Source organism: Peromyscus californicus, unplaced genomic scaffold (assembly GCF_007827085.1).
Source record: "Peromyscus californicus insignis strain IS unplaced genomic scaffold, ASM782708v3 Scaffold_12__1_contigs__length_115047231, whole genome shotgun sequence".
In the NCBI taxonomy this organism is placed as follows: Eukaryota; Metazoa; Chordata; class Mammalia; order Rodentia; family Cricetidae; genus Peromyscus; species Peromyscus californicus.
Genome location: NW_026294413.1, coordinates 66,239,989 through 66,260,472, shown reverse-complemented (window position 1 = coordinate 66,260,472; position 20,484 = coordinate 66,239,989). Strand labels below are relative to the sequence as shown.

The following is a 20,484-nucleotide window of genomic DNA, read 5'->3' as shown; positions in this document are numbered from 1 at the left end:
TGTTAAGTATGGTATCTGCTTTCTGATTTTGATTTCTACAGGGATTACAGTTAAGAGAGTTCCAGGAGTCTCAGAAGAGACTTTGGACTTCAGACTTTTAAACATTGTTGAGACTGTTACAGACTATGGGAACTTTTAAGGTCGATCTGAATGCATTTATCCTTTATGATATTGCTATAAGCCTATAGGGGCCAGGGAGTGCAATGTGGTCGTTTGATTAAGAATGAACCCCATAGGCTCATAGATTTGAATGCTTGGCAACCAGGGAGTGGTGCTATTGGAAACGATTAGGAGGTGTGGCTTTGTTGGAGGAAGTGTGGTGCTGGGGATGGGTTTGGAGGTTTCAAAAGTCCAAGCCATTCCCAGTGATGTTCTCTTCCTACTGCCTGCGGATCTGAATGTAGAACTCTCAGCTCCTCTCCAGCACCATGTCTGTCTAGGTGCTGCCATGCTTCCTGCCATGAGGCTAATGGACTAAACCTCTGCAACTGTAAACAAGCCCCCAATTAAATGCTTTCTTTTATAAGAAAGGCCGCAGTCACAGTATCTCTTCACAGCAACAGAACACTAATACAGCACCCATGAACAAATCACACATGGTCAAACCAAAATGTAATAAAAATATTTAGTGAAAACACATTTTAACGCCCATTGAGGATTTAAAAAATACAAATAAAGTTTTATCAATCTGATATTCAGGATATAATTGGCTTAACACATAGCCTTGGTTTATTTCCTAAAATCATACTGCAGTATCTTTTGAAAAATTAAATGCCTTCATTAGTTATATTAATAGAGGTAAATATTTAGACAGGATACTCATCTCTGGGTCTCTTTAAAAAAGAAAACTAAAAAGTCTTAGTGTAAGTTTAAAATTTTAATATTTATAAATTTAAAAATGTTACACGTGCTGAATGATAGCAGTGCTGACATTCTGTGACCATTATACCACAGCTCACTGCATAGAACTTCTTTTTTTGTACAGAGAATAAGCTCACAATACCAGGATTTGCAATTTGTCATAATTTCGTGGTAAAAGACACCACACCAGGAAACCTGGGCTTAGAGCACACTTGAGGTCAGATCCCCCACCCCCACCCCCAGTAGGTACATAGTGCAGACATGGTAAATTACTTCAGGCGAGGGAATTTAGCTGCCAGAACATATCTGACAGCTCCTAATAGCTAAGAGGCCTAAAAATGCAGACAGGACAAGAAATCCAAACCTTCCCACAACTGGGAAGTTCTGGGAACAGGTGAAGAGCAGGCCACAGTGGGTACAGAGAGCTGCCTAGTGCCAGTCACACATCTCCCACTCTACAGGAGGGAATCACCACCACAGCTGAGTATTTCAGTCTTTACAGAGACTTCCATATACACATCTATAGGACAGAAACATTTCTTCATTCATCTTCAAAACTAGCAAAATGAATGTCCATTATTAATCTTCTATTTTGACCTGAACCAAATGTACTCTTTGGCTATATAAGTCATGGTTTCCTCTTATAATCAACCAGGAACACTTCACAATTCTTATGCCTAAGGAAAAATGAAGTTAAACTTGAGCCATGACCCTTTAAATCAACTTGAATTCAGCAAGATGTCTAATTTGGACATTTTTCTTTCTAATTCTAGAAGGTCAAGTTTTAAAGAAATGCAGTGTTTTCAGAAAAATTTAGAAAATACCCACTTACATTGTCAAATAATTTAAAAATACTATTACATCCCAAAATCATGTTATTCTCTGGGAAATTTTATAGAAAATTTATAATGTTAAAAACCTCTATCCAAATGAGTTCCTTACTCTTAGAAAAAAACAAGAGACATCTCTGTGCAACACTGCAGTTCCTTCAGACTTGAAATGCTCCATGTTTTACTGAGAAACCGATAGTGATAATCACTCACAAGACACAGCTAACTTAGGAAGGGCCAATGACAATCACCTCTAACAACAGAGATGGCAAACAAAATATATGTAAATATGTAACAGAAATATTTTCAGGGTTCAATCAATAATACCTATCCCCTAGGAGATTCCAACCTGAAATATTCAAAATTGACAGCACTTCAGTACTTGAGGGGTTCACACACGTATTAACAGAGACGAGAGATAGGTTACTATATAGCCCTGGCTGCAGGAAGAGCATTGAGAGATGCTGAGTGGGGAAGATTATAGATCTGTTTTTTTTGTTGTTGTTGTTTTGTTTTGTTTTTTTTGAGACAGGGTTTCTCTGTGCAGTTTTGGTGCCTGTCCTGGATCTTGCTCTGTAGACCAGGCTGGCTTCGAACTCAAAGAGATCCGCCTGGCTCTGCCTCCCGAGTGCTGGGATTAAAGGTGTGCACCACCACCGCCCGGCTCGGTTTTTAAGGAAAAATTGTGACAGAGTATCTGATCTTCATTAGATATTTTTCCATAAAATAAATTTGAAGTTCTTAAATTTGAGGAAAAGCTTACAAAGTTTACACAAAATGTCATTTGTATCAGACAAAAACAATACAGTCATGTTGACCTAACAGTCTTCCACCAGAATAAGACTCAACTACTGTGTTAGAAAGGACACTGTCCAATACACCAACCCAAACAAAGACATCAATCAAAGTACCCTTTGGAGAGGCCAACAAGAGCACAGTTTAGGAGTTGTTACAGCAGCACCACTGTTAGCATACAACCTCCCTAGTGACTCTGTGATTAGTGATTGTGCCCTGGGGAAAAAATGGTCAAGAAGCATAAAATGAGGCAACATGAACAAAAATATGGAAAAATAGAGGTTAAAAGATACTCTATGAACAAATGAAATTTAACATAAAAGATGAAAAAATCAAATACTTTATACAGTGTACCTTTAACATATATTTTTAAAAGGGCACAAATGATTTTTTCTTTTAAAAATATTTTTCAACAACAGTCAATTTGAATTGGAAAAACTAGTTCATGACCATGAAGCCCGTGGCCTCAATACCTACTGGGTCAAGAGTATCAAGAAGAAAGTAGAACAGTAATGAAGTTCAGAAGTTCACAAAGTTAAAAAACAAAACCAGGCAAAATAAAAGACCAAACAGAAACAAATACTCAATAAAGCAAACAAATGCACACACGCTCTGAAAAGTCTAGTTGGTACGATTAAGTGGCAATCCCATTATCTGAAATATGGTGGTCTTTCACCCTCAGTTGGCCACTAATCAACATTCTGGTGATCATTTAAACATTATTTGGTCCAATCTAAAATAAGTCTTCCTTCAATTAAAAGTGGTGTAATAGAATTGGAGTATCATACTAGGATCTGGGCAATTTAATAAATATAGTTCTGTCTGTATAGAAGTTATACACAGATGCCTTTTTACTTACCAAAGCATCCTTTCCTACCCATCTCTACTTGAACTTGACAACTGCTTTGTCAGGGCCAGTGACCCATCTATTCAGTTGTATCTTAGTGCCTTTTGGCAAAAGGCCCATATCTATCACACACACGGTACACACAAACCACACCTGCTGAGGAAACACAGACGTCAAGAACAACACAAAACAGAGTGATTACTGCTGCAGATCACTTCAAATTAAGAGAAAAAAAATCTAAAAGCACTCCTTTCCAAGTATTTAAAATACAAAATATATAGCTAGAGAATGATATTGTTTTTCTTCTTTGTAGTATTTAGAGATTTTTTTTTTCTCTCTCCATACTTACTGTTACTAAATGGTGATCAATTTAGAAGAAAGATTCTCCAAAAGTCACGGCCCTGTTTTGCATCCACACACACCTACCATCACAGGGACAGGATGCTCCATTAACAGAGTTACACAAAGTCTCCAGAGCATCAGGTGTTAAGATGCACACACCGTGCACTTCAGGTAGGGCAGTACCCGCTGGATGGTTTAGCAGAGAGGCCTCAAGAACAGCAGAGGAGCCTGCCCCTCCACGGCAGTCTCAGATGCACCTGGCCAGAGGCCTCTTACTGCCACTGCACTGGGTGACTTGTCCTGCAGTGGACAGTTTGAGAGAACTACTGTTTATAAATGCGCTTTCATTTTCACAATTAAAACTGGCACTCAAAATTAAGTGGAGCACAGTAGCAGTATAAAAATATTGATTAGAAAAGCCAGAGGACCTAAAGTGAATTTTTCTTTTTCTTTTTTTAAAGGACAGATCATACTTTGTAACCCAGACTAGCCTGGCATTCACCACCAGGCCTGGCTAAAGTTAAATTTTTAGTCTCTGAAACTGAATTAGTGTGGCTCCTAATTAGTATCCTCCTGACATTGAGGATAACACCCACTTTAGCATAATTATTGCCCCTAATGCCCCAATGTGCAATAGTCTGTGTGAACTGGTAATTCACATCCATTAAAGTTATTGCTTAAGCAAGCATTCAGAGTAGATACGGGCTGTGTGGCTGGACAGAGACACAGAGAGGTAACCACACGGGGATGCTCCTTTCATTTCACTGGGAAACTCACATAAATACATAATCAAAGGGGCAAGAGGGTCTTAGCAGCTAATACCTTAAGCCAACTCTTAAGTGTCAAGACTAATTTCTCTCTAAAACAAATCTGGTTTGTCTTTTCCTCTTAAAATTAAGGCAATGAAATGGCTACAGTTCCTAAAGTTAACTTTACGGAACAAAAATATACACGTATTTTCCTCAAGTTCAGGCATCACAGTCTGATTAGAAACCTGCAATAATTACACAAAACTTGCAACGCTGAGGACGGAAGGGAAGGAAGGTGAGGAAGAGGGAGAAGATGAACTATGAAACTAACCAATGATGATTTTTTCTTCCTGCATAATTAGAATCACTGAAGGGAGGAAGAGTTGGAAAGCACAAAATCTCTTACAAGTTTTCACTATCTCTTGCATTGATTCAAAACGTTTAGGATAACGAAGGGGAGGAGCTTATTAAAATGGAGAGTCCAGGGCCCAACAACCAATATTCTGCCGATGCACAGCAGGGTCCACGTGTCTACTTCTATAACCAGCTCCCCAAGTGATGAAGGGAATCTATGGACATTTGAAAAATAATGCCAAGAACATACCACCTTTGGCTAGTCACCCATGCTTTGATAAAAGGGCAAAAGGCACTGAATATGAATTTCATGGTGCCCATATCTGTTTGCACATATATGGAATTGCATTTTAAAATTTTCAATCACCATTCAGAATCTAGAAAACAAGTATATGGCAGATCATGGCTAACACCTAATAACAGAAGCTGATTTTAAGTTGACTTCTCCCGTTTCACCAAATTCCACATCGAAGTCTCAGACTCTCCAAAATCCCAATGGTCAAATGAACTGAGGAACAGGCCAAGACTCAAGTCAACTTTCAGCAATTCAGTGCACTTTGCAGAAAGGATCTAAGTTAAGAATATAGCTCTGTTGTTTATTTTACACAAAGGAGACCACCAACATTTGCCATAAATTCTTCTAAACTCTTTAGGAAGGCCATCTTCTGCTTCCGGTCCAGGGTAGGAGGAGTGCTGCTTGCAGTGAGCTTGTTGAAGGCATCTGCTAATCTCTGGTAAATGATTGGGTCTTGCTGACTTGACAGTAATGTCTCGACCAGTTCAGAATACTCAGCCTGCAGAAGAAACAAGACAGCCATAAGAATGCCTTCTTTGGGGATGCTAGCAGGGACTATGGAGTTGGTTCTGACGCAGGGCAGACGACTCTTTCCAACAGTTCAGTGTTCAGTTACTGCTCTCACTCATCTGTAGGTTAACTCATTTCACATGTCTGCTGCTATGAGACTGACACTACTAGTGTTTACAGATGAAGGTTCTGCCAGATGAAGTAGCACATTCAAAATCACACTGTAATGAAGCAACAGTGCAAGCAATCTGGCTCCAGACCCAGGAGGTCCCAGCTTTGCGGGATTGTCTTTTCTTGTTAGTCTGCATTTTGGATATAACCTCTATGTCTGTAATGGGAAGGCGAACAGTTCTCTAGTGGCTTATGCAAACACCTTGTGCACCCAGTTCCAGGGACAGCAGAGGCACAGCAGTGTGGAGGTTTGAGAGCCCTCTCCAAGTGGAGGCAGAGCACTCTGAAAGTCCAAACCAGCACTGTACTAGTGGCTTTGGTTAAAGGGCAGGGATAATGTAGTGGGGGGCATTTTCTGTTTTTGGTATCCTCTCTCATAACATTAGCATACAGGTGAGTGGGCAGAGGCTGGAGGGAAAGTCACCTAGGCCAGAGAAGTGCTGTGGAGAAAGCTGGTCTGCCATTAATTCTCCTGAGCTTCTTGGGATATCACAACATCAAAATGATGAAATCAGATATTATATAGAGCAACGAGAAGTAGGGTAGAGCTTCCCAAATCCCCACTCCCATTGTCTATAGCACTGAACCAGGCACCTTAGCTGCCCTCTCCAAAGGATAGCAGGAGGCCAGTATAATCTCAAATCATCTTCCTACTGCCCAGAAACGGTAGTGCTTCTGGGTTTGGGCAGCAGGAATTACACTAGCTGTTGCAAAGTGCCCACTCTCTGCTTTCTGTCTTTCCGGGGGGTGGGGTGGGGATAGGGGTGGGACGCAAAACAAAACAAAACAAAACAATTGACACTCATTTATGTGCATGTCTTGTCAGAGAATAACTTGCAGGAGTTGGTCATCTCCTTTCACCATGCTTGTCTTCGTTCTAATACATGTTTACATTTATTTCTCTGTGTGTAAACAACTGGCAGAGTTGGTTCTCTCCTTCTACCATGAATGTAGGACTCAAAGATTGAACTCAGGCTGTCAGGCTTGGTGGCGAATACCTGAAGTGCTCTCTCAGCCACCCTCCTGGCCCCCCTGAGCTTCTCTACGAGGTACACAGTCTAAGACAGTGGACAAGGAGATCAGAATGCACTGGCTTACACCCACGGGGAAGGAAGCCCATTGTCTTAGTAACCGAGATGGCAGAAAGGAGCACACACTGAAAGGAAATACATGTAGGAAGCTGCCACAGGAGCACAGCACAAGAGACGGAGCTCGAGAGCCCCTTCAGCCTGGGGTACACACGGCACATAATGACTAGGATCTGAAAACCACTGCTTTTAGGAAGACAGCTTCTCCCACCAATCACTTGGCAATACTAAAAGGTATAAGGCAGTGGAAGATCAGGCAGCACCCTCCCCAACTTGTTCCTTTGTACACTGGATAGGCATTTTATCAGGGTTAGGAGGCAAGTGAGCTTCTGTTACATTAATCCCACAGGAATGATGGGTTAAGATCTTAAAGGTTCAACAAAATACGTAACACATTGTTTTCAAAACACTAAACCAAGTAATACTCTACTCTTTACACTGTCTGGAGGCAAACTCCTGCTCCCACTCTGATGCACCTTTCCACTTTTATGAAACTGAGTTTCTCAAAGATAGCAATCACTGTGTACATGCGCCTGGCTCCTAGCACACATGATTAAAGCTAAGCTTTGAAGAGGGGACTGTGACAAAGAATGGCTCATAACAGAGAAGGAAAATAAATTCTTGTGATCTGACAGATTGTCAGATAAATACAAAATACAATCATAGAGCTCACGAGGGAGCTGAGAAACACTGAATCGAGGACATGGAACTGGGTCTCTGAGTCCTAGTTCTGGATCCACAAAGAACTGGTGGACCTGAGAGAGGGGTGTCCAGTACCTGGTGCAAACAAACCAACGTGTAGAATGCTTCTCCAGCTGCAGTAGTCATCTCTGTGTTGTGCTTCTGCAATACCAGCATATCAAAAACCAGCTGAAATTACACAATAAGACAGAGCTTTAAAATAGAGAATAATTATTTAAAACTCTAGTCCCTCCCTGCCTGAAAAAGGGATGGCAGTTATAGTTTATTTATTACATTAACCAGTTAATTATTAAATCATTTTTTTGAATCTAAGGAAAACATGCAGATGTTATTTTCTGTGGAGTCTAAAATAGTACCGAATTCCCCATATTTACAACGTCACTCAAGAACACAAAAAAGAAGTGGAAGAGAACATGCTCCTGAAGAACTGGTCTCCAGGGGAAAAAAACAGTGAACAAAGCTGTGGTGTGCACACCTTTAACCCTATCACTCAGGAGGCAGAGGCAGAAGAATCTCTGAGTTCAAGGCCAGCCTGGTCTACAGAGCAAGTTTTATGACAGCCAGGGATATAGAGAAAATTTGTCTGAAAAAGCCAAAACCAAACCAAACCAAATCCATATACACTTGAATCAGGAATTTTATGGACCTGGCAAGATAGCTCAATGGTTAAGAGCATTGGCTGCCCTTCCAGGGGATTCCGGTTTGGTTCCCAGCATTCACATAGTAGCTCACAATTGTCTGTAAACCTAGTTCCAGGGGATCTGATGCCCTTTACTGGTTTCCACAGGCACCAGGCATTCATGTCGTACAAAGACATTCATCTAGACAAAACACCCATACATATAAAAACAAAAAAGTCCCCTCTTGGGCAGGAGAAATGGCTCAGCAGTTAAGAGCACTGACTGTTCTTCCAGAGGTCCTGAGTTTAATTCCAAGCATCTACATGGAGGCTCACAACCATCTATAATGAGATCTGATGCCCTCTTCTGGTATGCATGAAGACAGGTCACACACACACACACACACACACACACACACACACACACACACACACACACATTTAAAGCCCCCTTCTTTTTACTTTGAGATGAGGTCCTGCTAAATTGCTCAGGTTGGCTTTGAACTCACTCTGTAACTGAGGCAATACTCCTTCATTAGCCTCATTAGCTGGCATGGCAGGCAAGTACCACTCAGCTTGGCTAAGAAGATGATTCTTCAAGCTATCCACCAAATACCTTACCTTAAGGAAGTGCCGAGTTGCTAGAAAAAGAGGTGAATCTGTTTCTTGTGCTTTAGCACATTGTTCGGCTAATGGTGTCAAGGCCTCGAGGCAGAGCTGGCACACTTCTGAACTCATTCTGAACATAATGGTCAAAGAGCAAACTATATGAGACACACCCGACTTCATAACAGATCAAAAAAGTGTCAGCTACATTATATACATGACTATTTGTAGAAACGAATATAGATGGTGGGGATAGACCAGATGGCAATGTCTTAACTGAGTTAGGAAAGAAATATTTCCATATTAAATGGCCTCTGAGAGTATTGCGTATAGGTCTAGTGATGTCTAGCTTGTTTCTGCAGATGCTCTCACAGATGATGACATTATAATGCCAACAAGCTAAGACTAGAGAACCAGCTACAACACATCACATGACCTAATGAAGGAATGACTTTAAGACAAGGTGCCAGGTGCTACATGTATGAAAGGAAATGATCATGCAAATCCACAAAAGAAACAAAATTAGAGCTGGGCATGGCAGTGCAAACCTTTGATCCCAGCACTTGGGAGGCAGAGAAAAATGGATCTTTGAGCCTAGGGGCCAGCATGGTGTACAGAGTGAGTTCCAGGATAACCAGGGCTGAAACTCTGTCTCAAGGGAAAAAAAAGACAAAAAGAAAGAAAGGAGAGAAAGAGAGAGGGAGAAAGAGAGAGTTAAAGCTACAGAGGTAGGTTTTTGAAGAAATAAAATTAAACTATAAAAGAAAACCAATCACTTAAAAAACATTCAACAAAAATGCCCCTCCTTGAATAACAAAGTTCATTTAAAGGATACGATGTCATTCCTAGTTCCAGGGAATACATCAGACTCTTAAACAGATCCTCAGGAAGCTGGGGTATTTTTTCAGGAAAAATCTCACAAATAAATGTGATCAACTTGTAGTATTGATTACAAAGGGTTGGAAACTGAAAAAGAAACATTAAATATTTTTACGTTCAATACTATCTAATAAAATGAAACAACTAACAAGCTTTTAAGTAGTATAATGATTTCTCTAAGATGTATACAATATATAGAAACATTAAGCCCTAAAGAAATGTAAAATAAGTTACAGTAAAGGGAATCTTTCAGTAGCTGTTATAAAAAATACATAGTAGAAAGAATTATCTTCTGGAAGGTTAATAGGAGATACAGACAAGTTCTGATATTCTATGTTGACCCTAAACAAATAAACAAGGCAGTCAAACAAAAACTAAATGATCTGGGAACAAAGTCCTTTGTTAATGTGTTAATCAGTACTTTTCATCTGTCTACTTGGACAGCTCTGAAGAGCTGAGTGGAAAGTAGTTTCTAGTCTAGCCACAGAGAAAATGTGTACCAAGTGTTTACGATGGCTGACTTAATGGAACACACAGGCACTAAAAGCAAACCAGTGTACAAAGCTGAATAAACACTCATCCTAAGAGTTGTTACAAATCCCTAGGTTCATGGGTTGGCAGGAACTGCCCAATAGACATTCCTCAGGGAGGAATGTACATGGGGAGAGCCTAGGGAGGCACCCCAACATTTCTGATCCTCACTACTCAGATGCTTGCTTCTGCTCCCCTGCCCCACTACATCTCCTCCACATGATTTATCACAAACAGGAGTATACACACGTGCATATGATACACTTACAGATACACACACCCTTCTCTTTCTTCTTCAGTGTGTCCTTGTTCTTGATCTTACCCATCTGTGATAACTTATAACAAAAGACCTCTCCCCTAGCGCACTTCTGGAAGGAGTAAAGGGCAACCTCAGTGGCCATGACCCTCAATACCAACTGGTAGAACCATGGCACAATACAGTCATAATGTGCAAAAATTTTTAAATTACCTTTGTTTCTACCATCCCATTTCTACATGCACAGGCTTAGAAAATATTCACCATGGCTGGCTCCTTTGGTTGAAAATGAAGTTTAAAAACAGAATGACAAATTCTAAAGAGAATTAAAATTGCTAGCAGAACTGTTTTCCTATGGTACTTCCTGACGAAATGAGTCATTAATTATCTGTACACATAGGACTAGGGCATGTGTACTGAGAGATAAGCACAGTAAACTGTAGTAGAAATACAAAACTGTTAATACTCTTCATGTTCATATTATTTTAATTACCTTCAAAAGATCTTGTGACATTAAGGGCAGAATTAGGTTTACTCCATATAAAACGACATCAGCTGCCGATACAGATCTGCCTGCTGCTTGTCCTGGCTCATGTCCTCTAAATACTTCATCTATCAAAATAAAAAGCATACTTGTACAGTCGTAACTTAAATCTCCAAAGCTCATATTCCTTTACGAAAACACAAATATAGTCAAGCTCAAAGACCCAAGAAACCCATTAATGAATAACAGAGAAATCTGATAAGCCCAGCCCATGCCATCCTTTTATATTATTTGTTAGGGAATCTTAGTACCTGATACAGTAATAGTGGATAAGTGAGGGCAAGAGACATTCTAGAAATCAAAGTTAACACATTTAATGCCTTGGCATTTCACTTCAGCACCTCCAGCTAACTTGGATAAGCCTGTTGAACTGTGAAACTAACAGGGCACGCAGTGAACAAGGAAAATGAACCAACAAAGTCAACAGAGCAAGAACAATCTCAAGGACTAGACACAGTGACTAATGTGGGCTGCTAGAAGCTTAGAGAACCTTGAAGAAATCAAAAAATATCTCTGACTACGAATGCCTGCACACCCTGAGGCAATGCTACTATGGTGTTTTCTCTTATAAAACAACCCACTTCTCTCAGGTTTGAAGGCAAAGCTGGCAGGGAGGTAAAGCTCACTAGGAGGGGAGAGACAAACATGGGCACTTGCCCCGGAGGCAAGGGGAAGCAATTAAAGGCACTGGTGTACACAGCCCCTCCCCCTCTTGTTTCTGAAGCAGCTGCAATTCTGCCTGCCTGTCCCTCTGAGAACAAACTTGGAGAACATGCAAGAAAGTTCAGTAATAGTGGAGGCAAACTGCACAAGTGAACGAGCTTTACTGACTGATCAAGCTCTTGTCTGTAAGTACAGTTACTATTATTTTTTTATCTACTAATTACCAAGCAATTGCTAGTAAGACACAAAGGTCTTTTATTATTGTACCCACTGATAGCAGAAAGGCAGAAATGAGCTTTCTATCCCCGTATTATGCTATAGGAGAACCATGTTAGATAGCCTATCGAGTCTGGAATCCAGTACTTCTTACCCCAATGGGATTTCCCATGCTGGGTTTGATGGGCAATCATCTCAAAGGACAATGGAAGAGACAATGATATTCCCTCTAAAGCAGTGGTTCTCAACCTTCCTAATGCTGCAACCCTTTAATACAGTTCTTCATGCTGTGGTTACCGCCAACAATAGAATTATTTCATTGCTAAATTATAACTGTAATTTTCCACTGCTATAAATCATAATGTAACTATCTGATATGCAGGCTAGCTACTGCAGGGGTCACAACCCACAGGTTGAGAACCATTGCTCTATACACATACAAGGATTTGAATGTGAATTCAAATTTACTAGTTACATGCACATGGGTGAGCGACCTAATGACTATGCTGTTACCTCATCAGTACAGTGAGAATTAGCAACAACACCTGCTGCATGGCATTGTGAGCAAAGTAGCACCTGGCATTCATTAAGAACTGCAAAACCGGGGAGAAAAGAAGGCAGAAGCCATTTCTCCTTTAGATAAAAAGCATCTGTGTGATAGTTGTGTAATAAGTTGATTGTTGTACAGAAAAAAAAGAATTAACTAAATAAAAGTTCATGTTCATATTGAAAAGTAGACTAGGGAAGGACTTCACCTCTACCTTCATTTCAACCAAGGGATTTACTTCCATTTGTTTTGTAAAACTGAACTCCCTCCTAGAGAAAACAACCTGCAGTTTTAACAACAACTACTCCAAGAGACTTTACCTGTGTCGCTGAAATCTATGAACTCCTTGGAGAGAAGGTTAGTAAGAAGCTCCATAATGAGAAGCAGATCCTGGTACTGCTCTTCTTCTGCTGTGACATCTATCCTTTGCCGCCCTAGATTATTCTTAGAATACACTTGTAACAAAGTAAGGCAGGCTTCATATAAATGCATAGCTTTGGACTGTAAGAAAACAGGAAGAGTGATATTACTTGGTAGGATCTAGCAGATAAGCCAAAGTTTCAATCTACTCTAAATTATAACAGTAGCTCTATATTAACAATATCGAAGGGCTGAGAGTTGGGAAAGTGCTTGCCAAATAAGCATGACCACCTGAGTGCAGATCCCTGGTGGTGGATGCTTGTGATCCTAGTACCAGGGGAGGAGACGAGGGCCTTGCTGGCATGCTTGGCTTGGTGAGCTGTAGGATGAGTCCTTATCTCAGAAAGTAAGGTGGAGAAAAATACAGGAAGCTACCCACCCTTGACCTCTGACAGACAGACAGACAGACAGACAGACAGACAGACACACACACACACACACACACACAGAGCATTAACAATAATAAAAAGAGCTGGATGTGGTATTATATGCCTTTAATCTGAGCACTTGGGAGGCAGAGGAAGATGGAGCTCTGTGAGTTTAAGGCCAGCCTTGACTACAAAGGAAGAAGACCCTATCTCAAAAACAAAACAACTAAACAACCAAAGACCAAGGATACTTATAGTAAGAGTATAGCTATATTTAATATATTAGCCTTTCTCTAACAATAAAATTTTGGAGTTAGAACTTATATTCACTCCACATGACTTCCTATTTTGGAGAAATAAAAATATGCATTAAATGTGAAACCAAGAATGGAGAATCATTACTTCAGAAACTTGTAATCCTGAAGGAATAAAAAAAAAAACTAGAAAGTGCTTACCTCTCCAAGATAGCATATTTGTTTATGTGCAACTTCAACAAAAACTTCTATAATGAGATTGACAGTTTCTGGAGTATTTTTGTAAACTTCCATCAACCCAATGCAATTGTTAAGGAAGTCCATTAAAAAATTAAAAAGAATGGCTACGTTGTCGATCTGTGTGGCCTCAGCAATGCCACACAGGGCCTCCAGCGTGGCAGTGATCTCCTGCTTGACTTCCTCCTGCTGACACAGCTGCGGAAAGTTCTCTTGGTTTATCACTCTCAGGAACCGCTGCTGGAGAGGCTGAAGAACCTGTGGAGGCACATCACAGCATGACCTTCCGAACGCGCACACCCAGTTCCTCAACTTGGAGGAACACTTGGTTCCTGGTTTGTTTTTGGTTTTGTTGTTTTGAGACAGGGTTTTTCTGTGAAATAGCCCTGGCTGTCCTGGAACTTGCTCTGTAGACCAGGCTGGCCTAACAACTCACAGAGATCCGCCTAAAGGCGTGCGCCACCACACCTGGCTCCCCAAATATTTTTATGGGAACAGGATGAACACATATAACAAGGACTATCTGAACCACTGAGCTTCCTCCCTTCAGTCTTTGCAACAGGGTCTTACTAGGTAGCCAGGCTGGTCTCAACTTCTCAGGGCTCCTGTCTCAAACTCCTACGTGCTGGAATTACAGGTTTGAGGTACACTGTCCATTCTGAGAATCTTTGTACCTTGTGCCATATACATATAAATGACACCCAAGTCACAGAATAGGGTTCTTTAAATGTCATTCTTTAAAAATTTTTGGTTTTTTTTTAAACTTTTATTCTTTCATAATTTCTTTCTAGTTTTTATTGCACGTGTGTGTTGACATCGAGTATCCACTTTACTGAGGCAAGGTATCTTGATGAATCCAGAGCTTGCTAATTTGGCCAATCTAGGTATCCAGTGATCCTCTTTCTTACAAGCCCTAGGATTTGAAGTGAACCTTCATGCACACCCGTCTGAACTCTGGTCCTTGTATTTGTGGGACAGGTGCTCTATCTATCCACTCAGCCATTTCTCCAGGCTCTATTTGTTTTCCAGTAGTCTCACTGTGTGTTCCTGCTTGTCCTCAAACTGGTGTCAATCCTCTTGCCTCTGCTTCAGAAGGAATGAGATTATAGTGGGGTGTGTGTGCACATGCACACATGCATGTATACCACACTTAGTTCATTCTTTGAATTCTGCCACATCTCTCCACATTTTTCTAGGTGACTGGCCAAAGAATCATAAAAATTGAAAAAATAAAATCAGAACTCCTCAGTAGGGAATCACCACACCTTTTCTCGAAAGGCCAGAAAGTAAGTACTGTATTCGCTGCACTTCAGTGGAACCACATAAACACTGAGCAAGAACTTAGTCAAGGCTTAGCTACACAAACAGCAGCCAGTCTGCCAATTTCTAATACAATACAGTTAAAAATATAATATCCTTGTCTTTTTTTTTTTTCCTTCTTCCTCCCTTTCCTTACAATTCTTGGTATAAAATACAACTTCAGATAATCAGTCCTGCTCTGGGTGTTTATAGGGCTGAAGAAATGGCTCAGTTGGTAAGGTACTTTGCCACATATGGTGGTTTAAGTGAGAATGACCCCCATAGGCTCATATATTTGAATGTTTGATTCCAAATAGTTGGTGGAACTGTTTGGTAAGGATTAGAAGGTATAGCCTTGTTGGAGGAGGTGTGTCACCCTACACCACTACTAGTTTGCCTCTCTCTGCCTCATGGTTGTTGTCTCAACATGTAAACTATAGCTCCAGTGCCATACCTGCCTCCTGTTGTCATGCTCCCTGCCATGATGGTCATGGACTCATCCTCTGAAACTGTAAGCAAGCCCCCAATTAAATGCTTTCTTTTATAAGTTGCCTTTGTAAGTTGCCTTGGTCATGGTGTATTTTCACAGCAATAGAACAGAAAAGTAAGCAAGTCCCCATATAAAGTAAGAGGACCTGAGTTCAAACCCAAGCACTTACATAGAAGCTGAGTGCCTATAATCCTGGTGTTGGGGAGACAGAGACAAGACCCTGGAGTTTGCTGGCCAGATAGTCTAGCTAAAGTCAGAGTTTCAGATACAGCGAGAGACCTTCTCTCAAACATTGAAATCAACTGAGGAAGATAACTATGGTCAACCTCTGGCTACATGTGTACACTTGTATGTGGTAGATATATGCACATACATGCAGGTGCTCACAGAACCAGAGGCATCAGGTCTTCTAGACCTGGAGTTACAGGAAGCTGGGAGCCACCCAAAGTAGATGCTGGGAGCCAAATTTGTATCTTCAGGAAGAGTGTTTTTAACCACCAAACCATTTCTACGGACCCAGGGGAGAATGGAAAAAAAAAAAAGTCAGCCTGTTTTACCTTAGCTATGAAGTCATAGATACTACCTTCACAGATATTAAGAACATTTTAGGCTGGGTGGTGTGCACACCTTTAATCCTAGCACTTGGGAGGCAGAGACAGGTGGATCTCTGTGAGTTTAAGGCCAGCCTGGTCTATAGAGGGAGTTCCAGGACAGCCAGGGCTACACAGAGAAAACCTATCTTGAAAAACCAAGAGAGAGAGGGAGAGAACACTTTAGAAAGAAGTCAGATCTCTACATATACACCTGAGTCAAGATATAAATTATTACAGAAGGTGACCACACTATGGGTTGAATTAGAACCCCAGAAAGTGACCTCATTTGAACAAACTGAGATGCAGTAAGTCAGGATTCAGTCATAGTGGAGAGTGTACCCGTACTCCAATACAGTGTCTTATAGACTGAGGAAACTGGGATGCAGAGTACACAGTGCCAAAAGCTGTCACTAACTCCCAGAAACCACAGACTCATCCTGGCAGACCTCAGAAAGAATGCTATGAACACCTTCCTTGGACATTTAGGAAGCCTCCTAAACGCAAGACAGTGAGAATCTGTACCTTAGGCCACTGTGGTAAGAGAAGTGCCAGGAAACAAACACACTAGAATTTGCATCTCCTTTTCTTTTTCTTTCTTTTTTTTCCGAGACAGGGTTTCTCTGTGTAGCTTTGCACCTTTCCTGGAACTCACTTTGTAAACCAGGCTGGCCTCGAACTCACAGACACCCGCCTGCCTCTGCCTCCCAAGTGCTGGGATTAAAGGCGTGTGCCACCACCGCCCGGCTGCATCTCCCTTTCAAGGCAAAGAATGCCTTGTAGTTCTTCATGTAACAGTTTTTTTCTTTCGATTTTTGGGGACAGGCTGACTAACCTAAGGCCTTGGCATGCTAATACAACTCTATCTCTAAGATATCCACCATGCTTTTCACATTCTGATAAAGATACACCAATTCATTCTCTCATCCGAGTTGGGAAAAAATGTACTCGAAGCATAGAAAGCATTAGTAACACTCAGTATGTTGAACAAGCATGGCTGGGTAAGTCCTGAGACAGTATTTATCAAGTAATAAGTGTGAAATGGTTGATGAGGAGGAAGAACACGAGATAAGTCATTGCTGAGGTGTTTATGTCTCCAGACTATTCTCTAACATCTGTAGGATGACAGAAGAATCAAAAGAGAAGGGATTTTTACCTCCGTCCAATACTGCTGCTTGGTTTCTGTGTCCATATGTGCAAAACCTCCTAAAACCAGGGCCTTCATCAGTGTCCTCTGTACTGGGCTCGATAGGAAATTAAGAGGTGGGCTTCGGCTTGCAAACTGCTTCGCTAGGTTCCACCAGTTTTCACACTGAATTACTAAGTTTGCCCTACAGGTAGGAATAATAAAACATAAGTTGTATTTTGTTCATACATTTATAAATATTTATGTTCTACATACATAAATAACAACTGGACAGGGTTGGAGAGCTGGCTCAATGGTTAAGAGTGACTATGGCAAAGGACCTGGGCTCAGTTCCCAGCACTCACATGGTGGTTCACAGCCACCTGTAACTCCAGTTTCTGGGGATCTGATGGTCTCTCCAGGCATTTGTAGACATGTGGTGCACATGAACTCATGCAGGCAACACATACATTAAAAAGGGGGGGAACATTTAATTTTAAAATCTGCTAAGGCAAGACCTTACTGTGTTACTCCGGTTGGCCACTTTATTGCAATCTTTCTGCCTCAGCCTCCCGAGTACTGAGAATACGGTATACCTGGATGTAATTCAGGTTTTATTTGTGTGGGTATGTGTGTCTGTATGTGACAAGTGTACAGGTGCTTGTAGCAGCCAGAAGATGACACTGGGTCTGTCCTCTGGAGCTGGAGTTTCAGTTGTGAGCCACCCAACATGGGAACCAAACCTGGGTTCTCTGGGAGCTCTTAATTGCTGAGCCATCTCTCTAGCCCATGAATGTCATTTTTAAAGAAAAGCATCAAAAGCTCACACGGACTCTGGAATTACACTGGTCTTCAATTCAATCCTAACAATTGCTCAAGAACATATAATTTTATACTTAATTCTTTTATCATCAATTTTCTGACTGTAAAATGAGAATGGCTGTATAGCCATTTCCTTGTGAAGGGAGGGAAGAGGTTTAGGTAACTTCTAAGAAAGCCCATCTCTCAGGTTCTATCTGTGGTAATCAATTGCTGGCTAAGCAGACTCTTTAGTGCTCTGGCTGCCCCCAACTGTGCAAGGGGCTCCAGTGGTAAGCTGTCGTGAGGGTCACCCAGTGGAGGAGTGTGCTTTTTGGTGATGCAGCTGACCTGCAAATAACCCTGCACCCACACTCCTGGAGGTAACTCTAATACATTCACTGCTCCAACAAACTGGGCTTGTTCCTGGTCTGTTGCTGCCTTCTCTACTCCGAAGAGATAGAATCAGATTCTCTGGGGAAAACAAGGTGACAGGTACAGCTCTGAATCTCATGCTCATGTGAGATCCTTTATGTGCAATACTCAAAGTCAATAGCATTAGCAATAATAATATTCCTATGCAGTAAGAAAAATACAATTTTCTATAGAAAGTACAAAAAAAGTTTAACTTTGCAACATCAGTTTAAACATTTATTGATTCCCAATAAATGGAATCACTGAGCCAGGCAGTGGTGGTGCACACCTTTAATGCCAGCACTTGGGAGGCAGTGGTAGGCTGATCTCTGAGTTGATGCCAGCTTGGTCAAGGCTAGCTAGGGTTACACAAAGAAACCTTGTCTTGGGGAAAAGAAAGGGGGCGGGGACGATGACTTGGGGGTAAGATGTGTATGTGTGGTGGGACTGAAAAATATCAAATGAGAATATTTAATACATGAAAGTGGGTTTTTAAGAGATTATTATTTTATGTGTATGAGTATATTTGCCTGCATGTATGTCTGTGAACATTGTGTGCTGATACCCAAATAGGCCAGGTAAGGGCATCTTTTGGAACTGGAGTTGTGAGCTACCACTTGTGTGCTAGGATAAAATCCAGGTCTTGTGGAAGAGTAGCCAGTGCTCTTTTTCTCAGAGAGATCTCTCCAGCTCCTGAAAGTGTTTTTCAAACAGGTTCTCTGATGCTGAAAGCCAGTGTAATTCTCCACCATTACCCGGGGAAGCTGCCATTTGTATCCATAACAACACTGTGATGAGGTTTTAAAAACATTACTCTGAAAATGTAGGATCTTGGGTTGGAGATATAGTTCAGTGGTAGAGCGCTTGCCTAGCAAGTGCAAGGCCCTGGGTTCGGTCCTCAGCTCCAGAAAAAAAAAAAAAAAAAGAAAGAAAAAGAAAACGTAGGTTCTAATTGGGCTTAGATATTGGAACCATTTGCCAGTCACTAAAGAGCAAACTGAAATCTGTGCTCCTCCCCATTCCTTACCTTTCTCTTCTTTCAACCAATGTGACAAGGAGCTGTACAGTGTCATTCGCAAGGTCCTGCTCACTACTCCAGACTGACAGATTGCTGATGACTTTCTGTAAGAGGTAGCCAATGATCCACTGGGAGCCCTCTGTATCTGCTCCAAAGGCTGTGCTCAATGGCAAACTTATCTTAAAAGAGATACATTTTCTAAAGTCAGAAAGATCAGCTAAGAAGCAATCTACAGCAAATCAACAATGAAACTAGCATCCAAGTCTGAGGAGGTGCTCACTTTACATTACTTTATTATTTTTCATTTGTTGAATCAGGAAGATAATCCCCAATCCAGCCATGTTTTTTCAACTAATTTTTCTGTCAGTTTGAGTCTCAGTAATTATTAGCAAACTGATATTTAAAATAAATACAATGCTCTAAGAAAAGTAATACAATAGCACTCCAGTCCCAAGTCTCTCCCAGCTCTTAAACAGTTCTGACTACATTTTCTTCTTCTTGTTGTTGTTGTTTTTATTTTTCAAGACAGGGTTTCTCTGTATAGCCCTGGCTATCCTGGTACTCACTCTGTAGACCAGGTTGGCCTCAAACTCCAAGATCCACCTGCCTCTCCACCAAACCCTGCTAATAGTTCCATTTTCATAAGTGAAACAAACAAAAATCTTCTTACCTCTAAACTTGCCATCATCATAAACTCAAAAAGTTACTGGTTTTACATCCTCACCTGATCATATAGTTTTTCATCTACCAGGAGATAAGTCTTGGCCCAGCGTTTTAGAAACCAAACAATATCTTTGCCCATTTGAGGGCTTAGTAGATGAGTGAGATCTGCTCTTATTGCTCGAGATTCAACTTCTGAGACTCTTAGCACAGCAGACAACAGCCTGTGGGGAGAAAACATAAGTTGCTAACCCTATTTTTTTTTCCATAAAAATTCTTTTTGTTTCTTTATGCCAGGCTATGTGTGAAAATTCCCCCAATAGGGTTGCAGGTAAAGTCCCCACATTATTTCTGGTTTTCCAGAGTCAAGAAAAAGGAGGGATGAGAAGCACCCTCTGCTCAGGC

At 41.1% G+C, this 20,484-nt stretch overlaps 1 protein-coding gene across 2 annotated transcripts in view; it reads right to left on the bottom strand.

Moving 5' to 3' along the window:
• Positions 1–862: 862 nt before the first annotated feature.
• Positions 863–20,484, bottom strand: part of Xpo4 (exportin 4) — a 97,557-nt gene continuing 77,935 nt past the window's right edge. For both annotated transcript variants that reach the window (XM_052733101.1, XM_052733102.1), the window contains exons 14-23: positions 20,144–20,303; positions 19,429–19,598; positions 17,220–17,394; positions 13,649–13,942; positions 12,726–12,906; positions 10,929–11,047; positions 9,605–9,735; positions 8,785–8,902; positions 7,620–7,712; positions 863–5,572 (exon numbers count right to left, since the gene is read on the bottom strand). In XM_052733101.1, the coding sequence (XP_052589061.1) occupies positions 5,375–5,572; positions 7,620–7,712; positions 8,785–8,902; positions 9,605–9,735; positions 10,929–11,047; positions 12,726–12,906; positions 13,649–13,942; positions 17,220–17,394; positions 19,429–19,598; positions 20,144–20,303 (1,639 nt within the window). In that variant the 3' untranslated portion in view covers positions 863–5,374. The remainder of the gene's footprint in view (positions 5,573–7,619; positions 7,713–8,784; positions 8,903–9,604; positions 9,736–10,928; positions 11,048–12,725; positions 12,907–13,648; positions 13,943–17,219; positions 17,395–19,428; positions 19,599–20,143; positions 20,304–20,484) is intronic.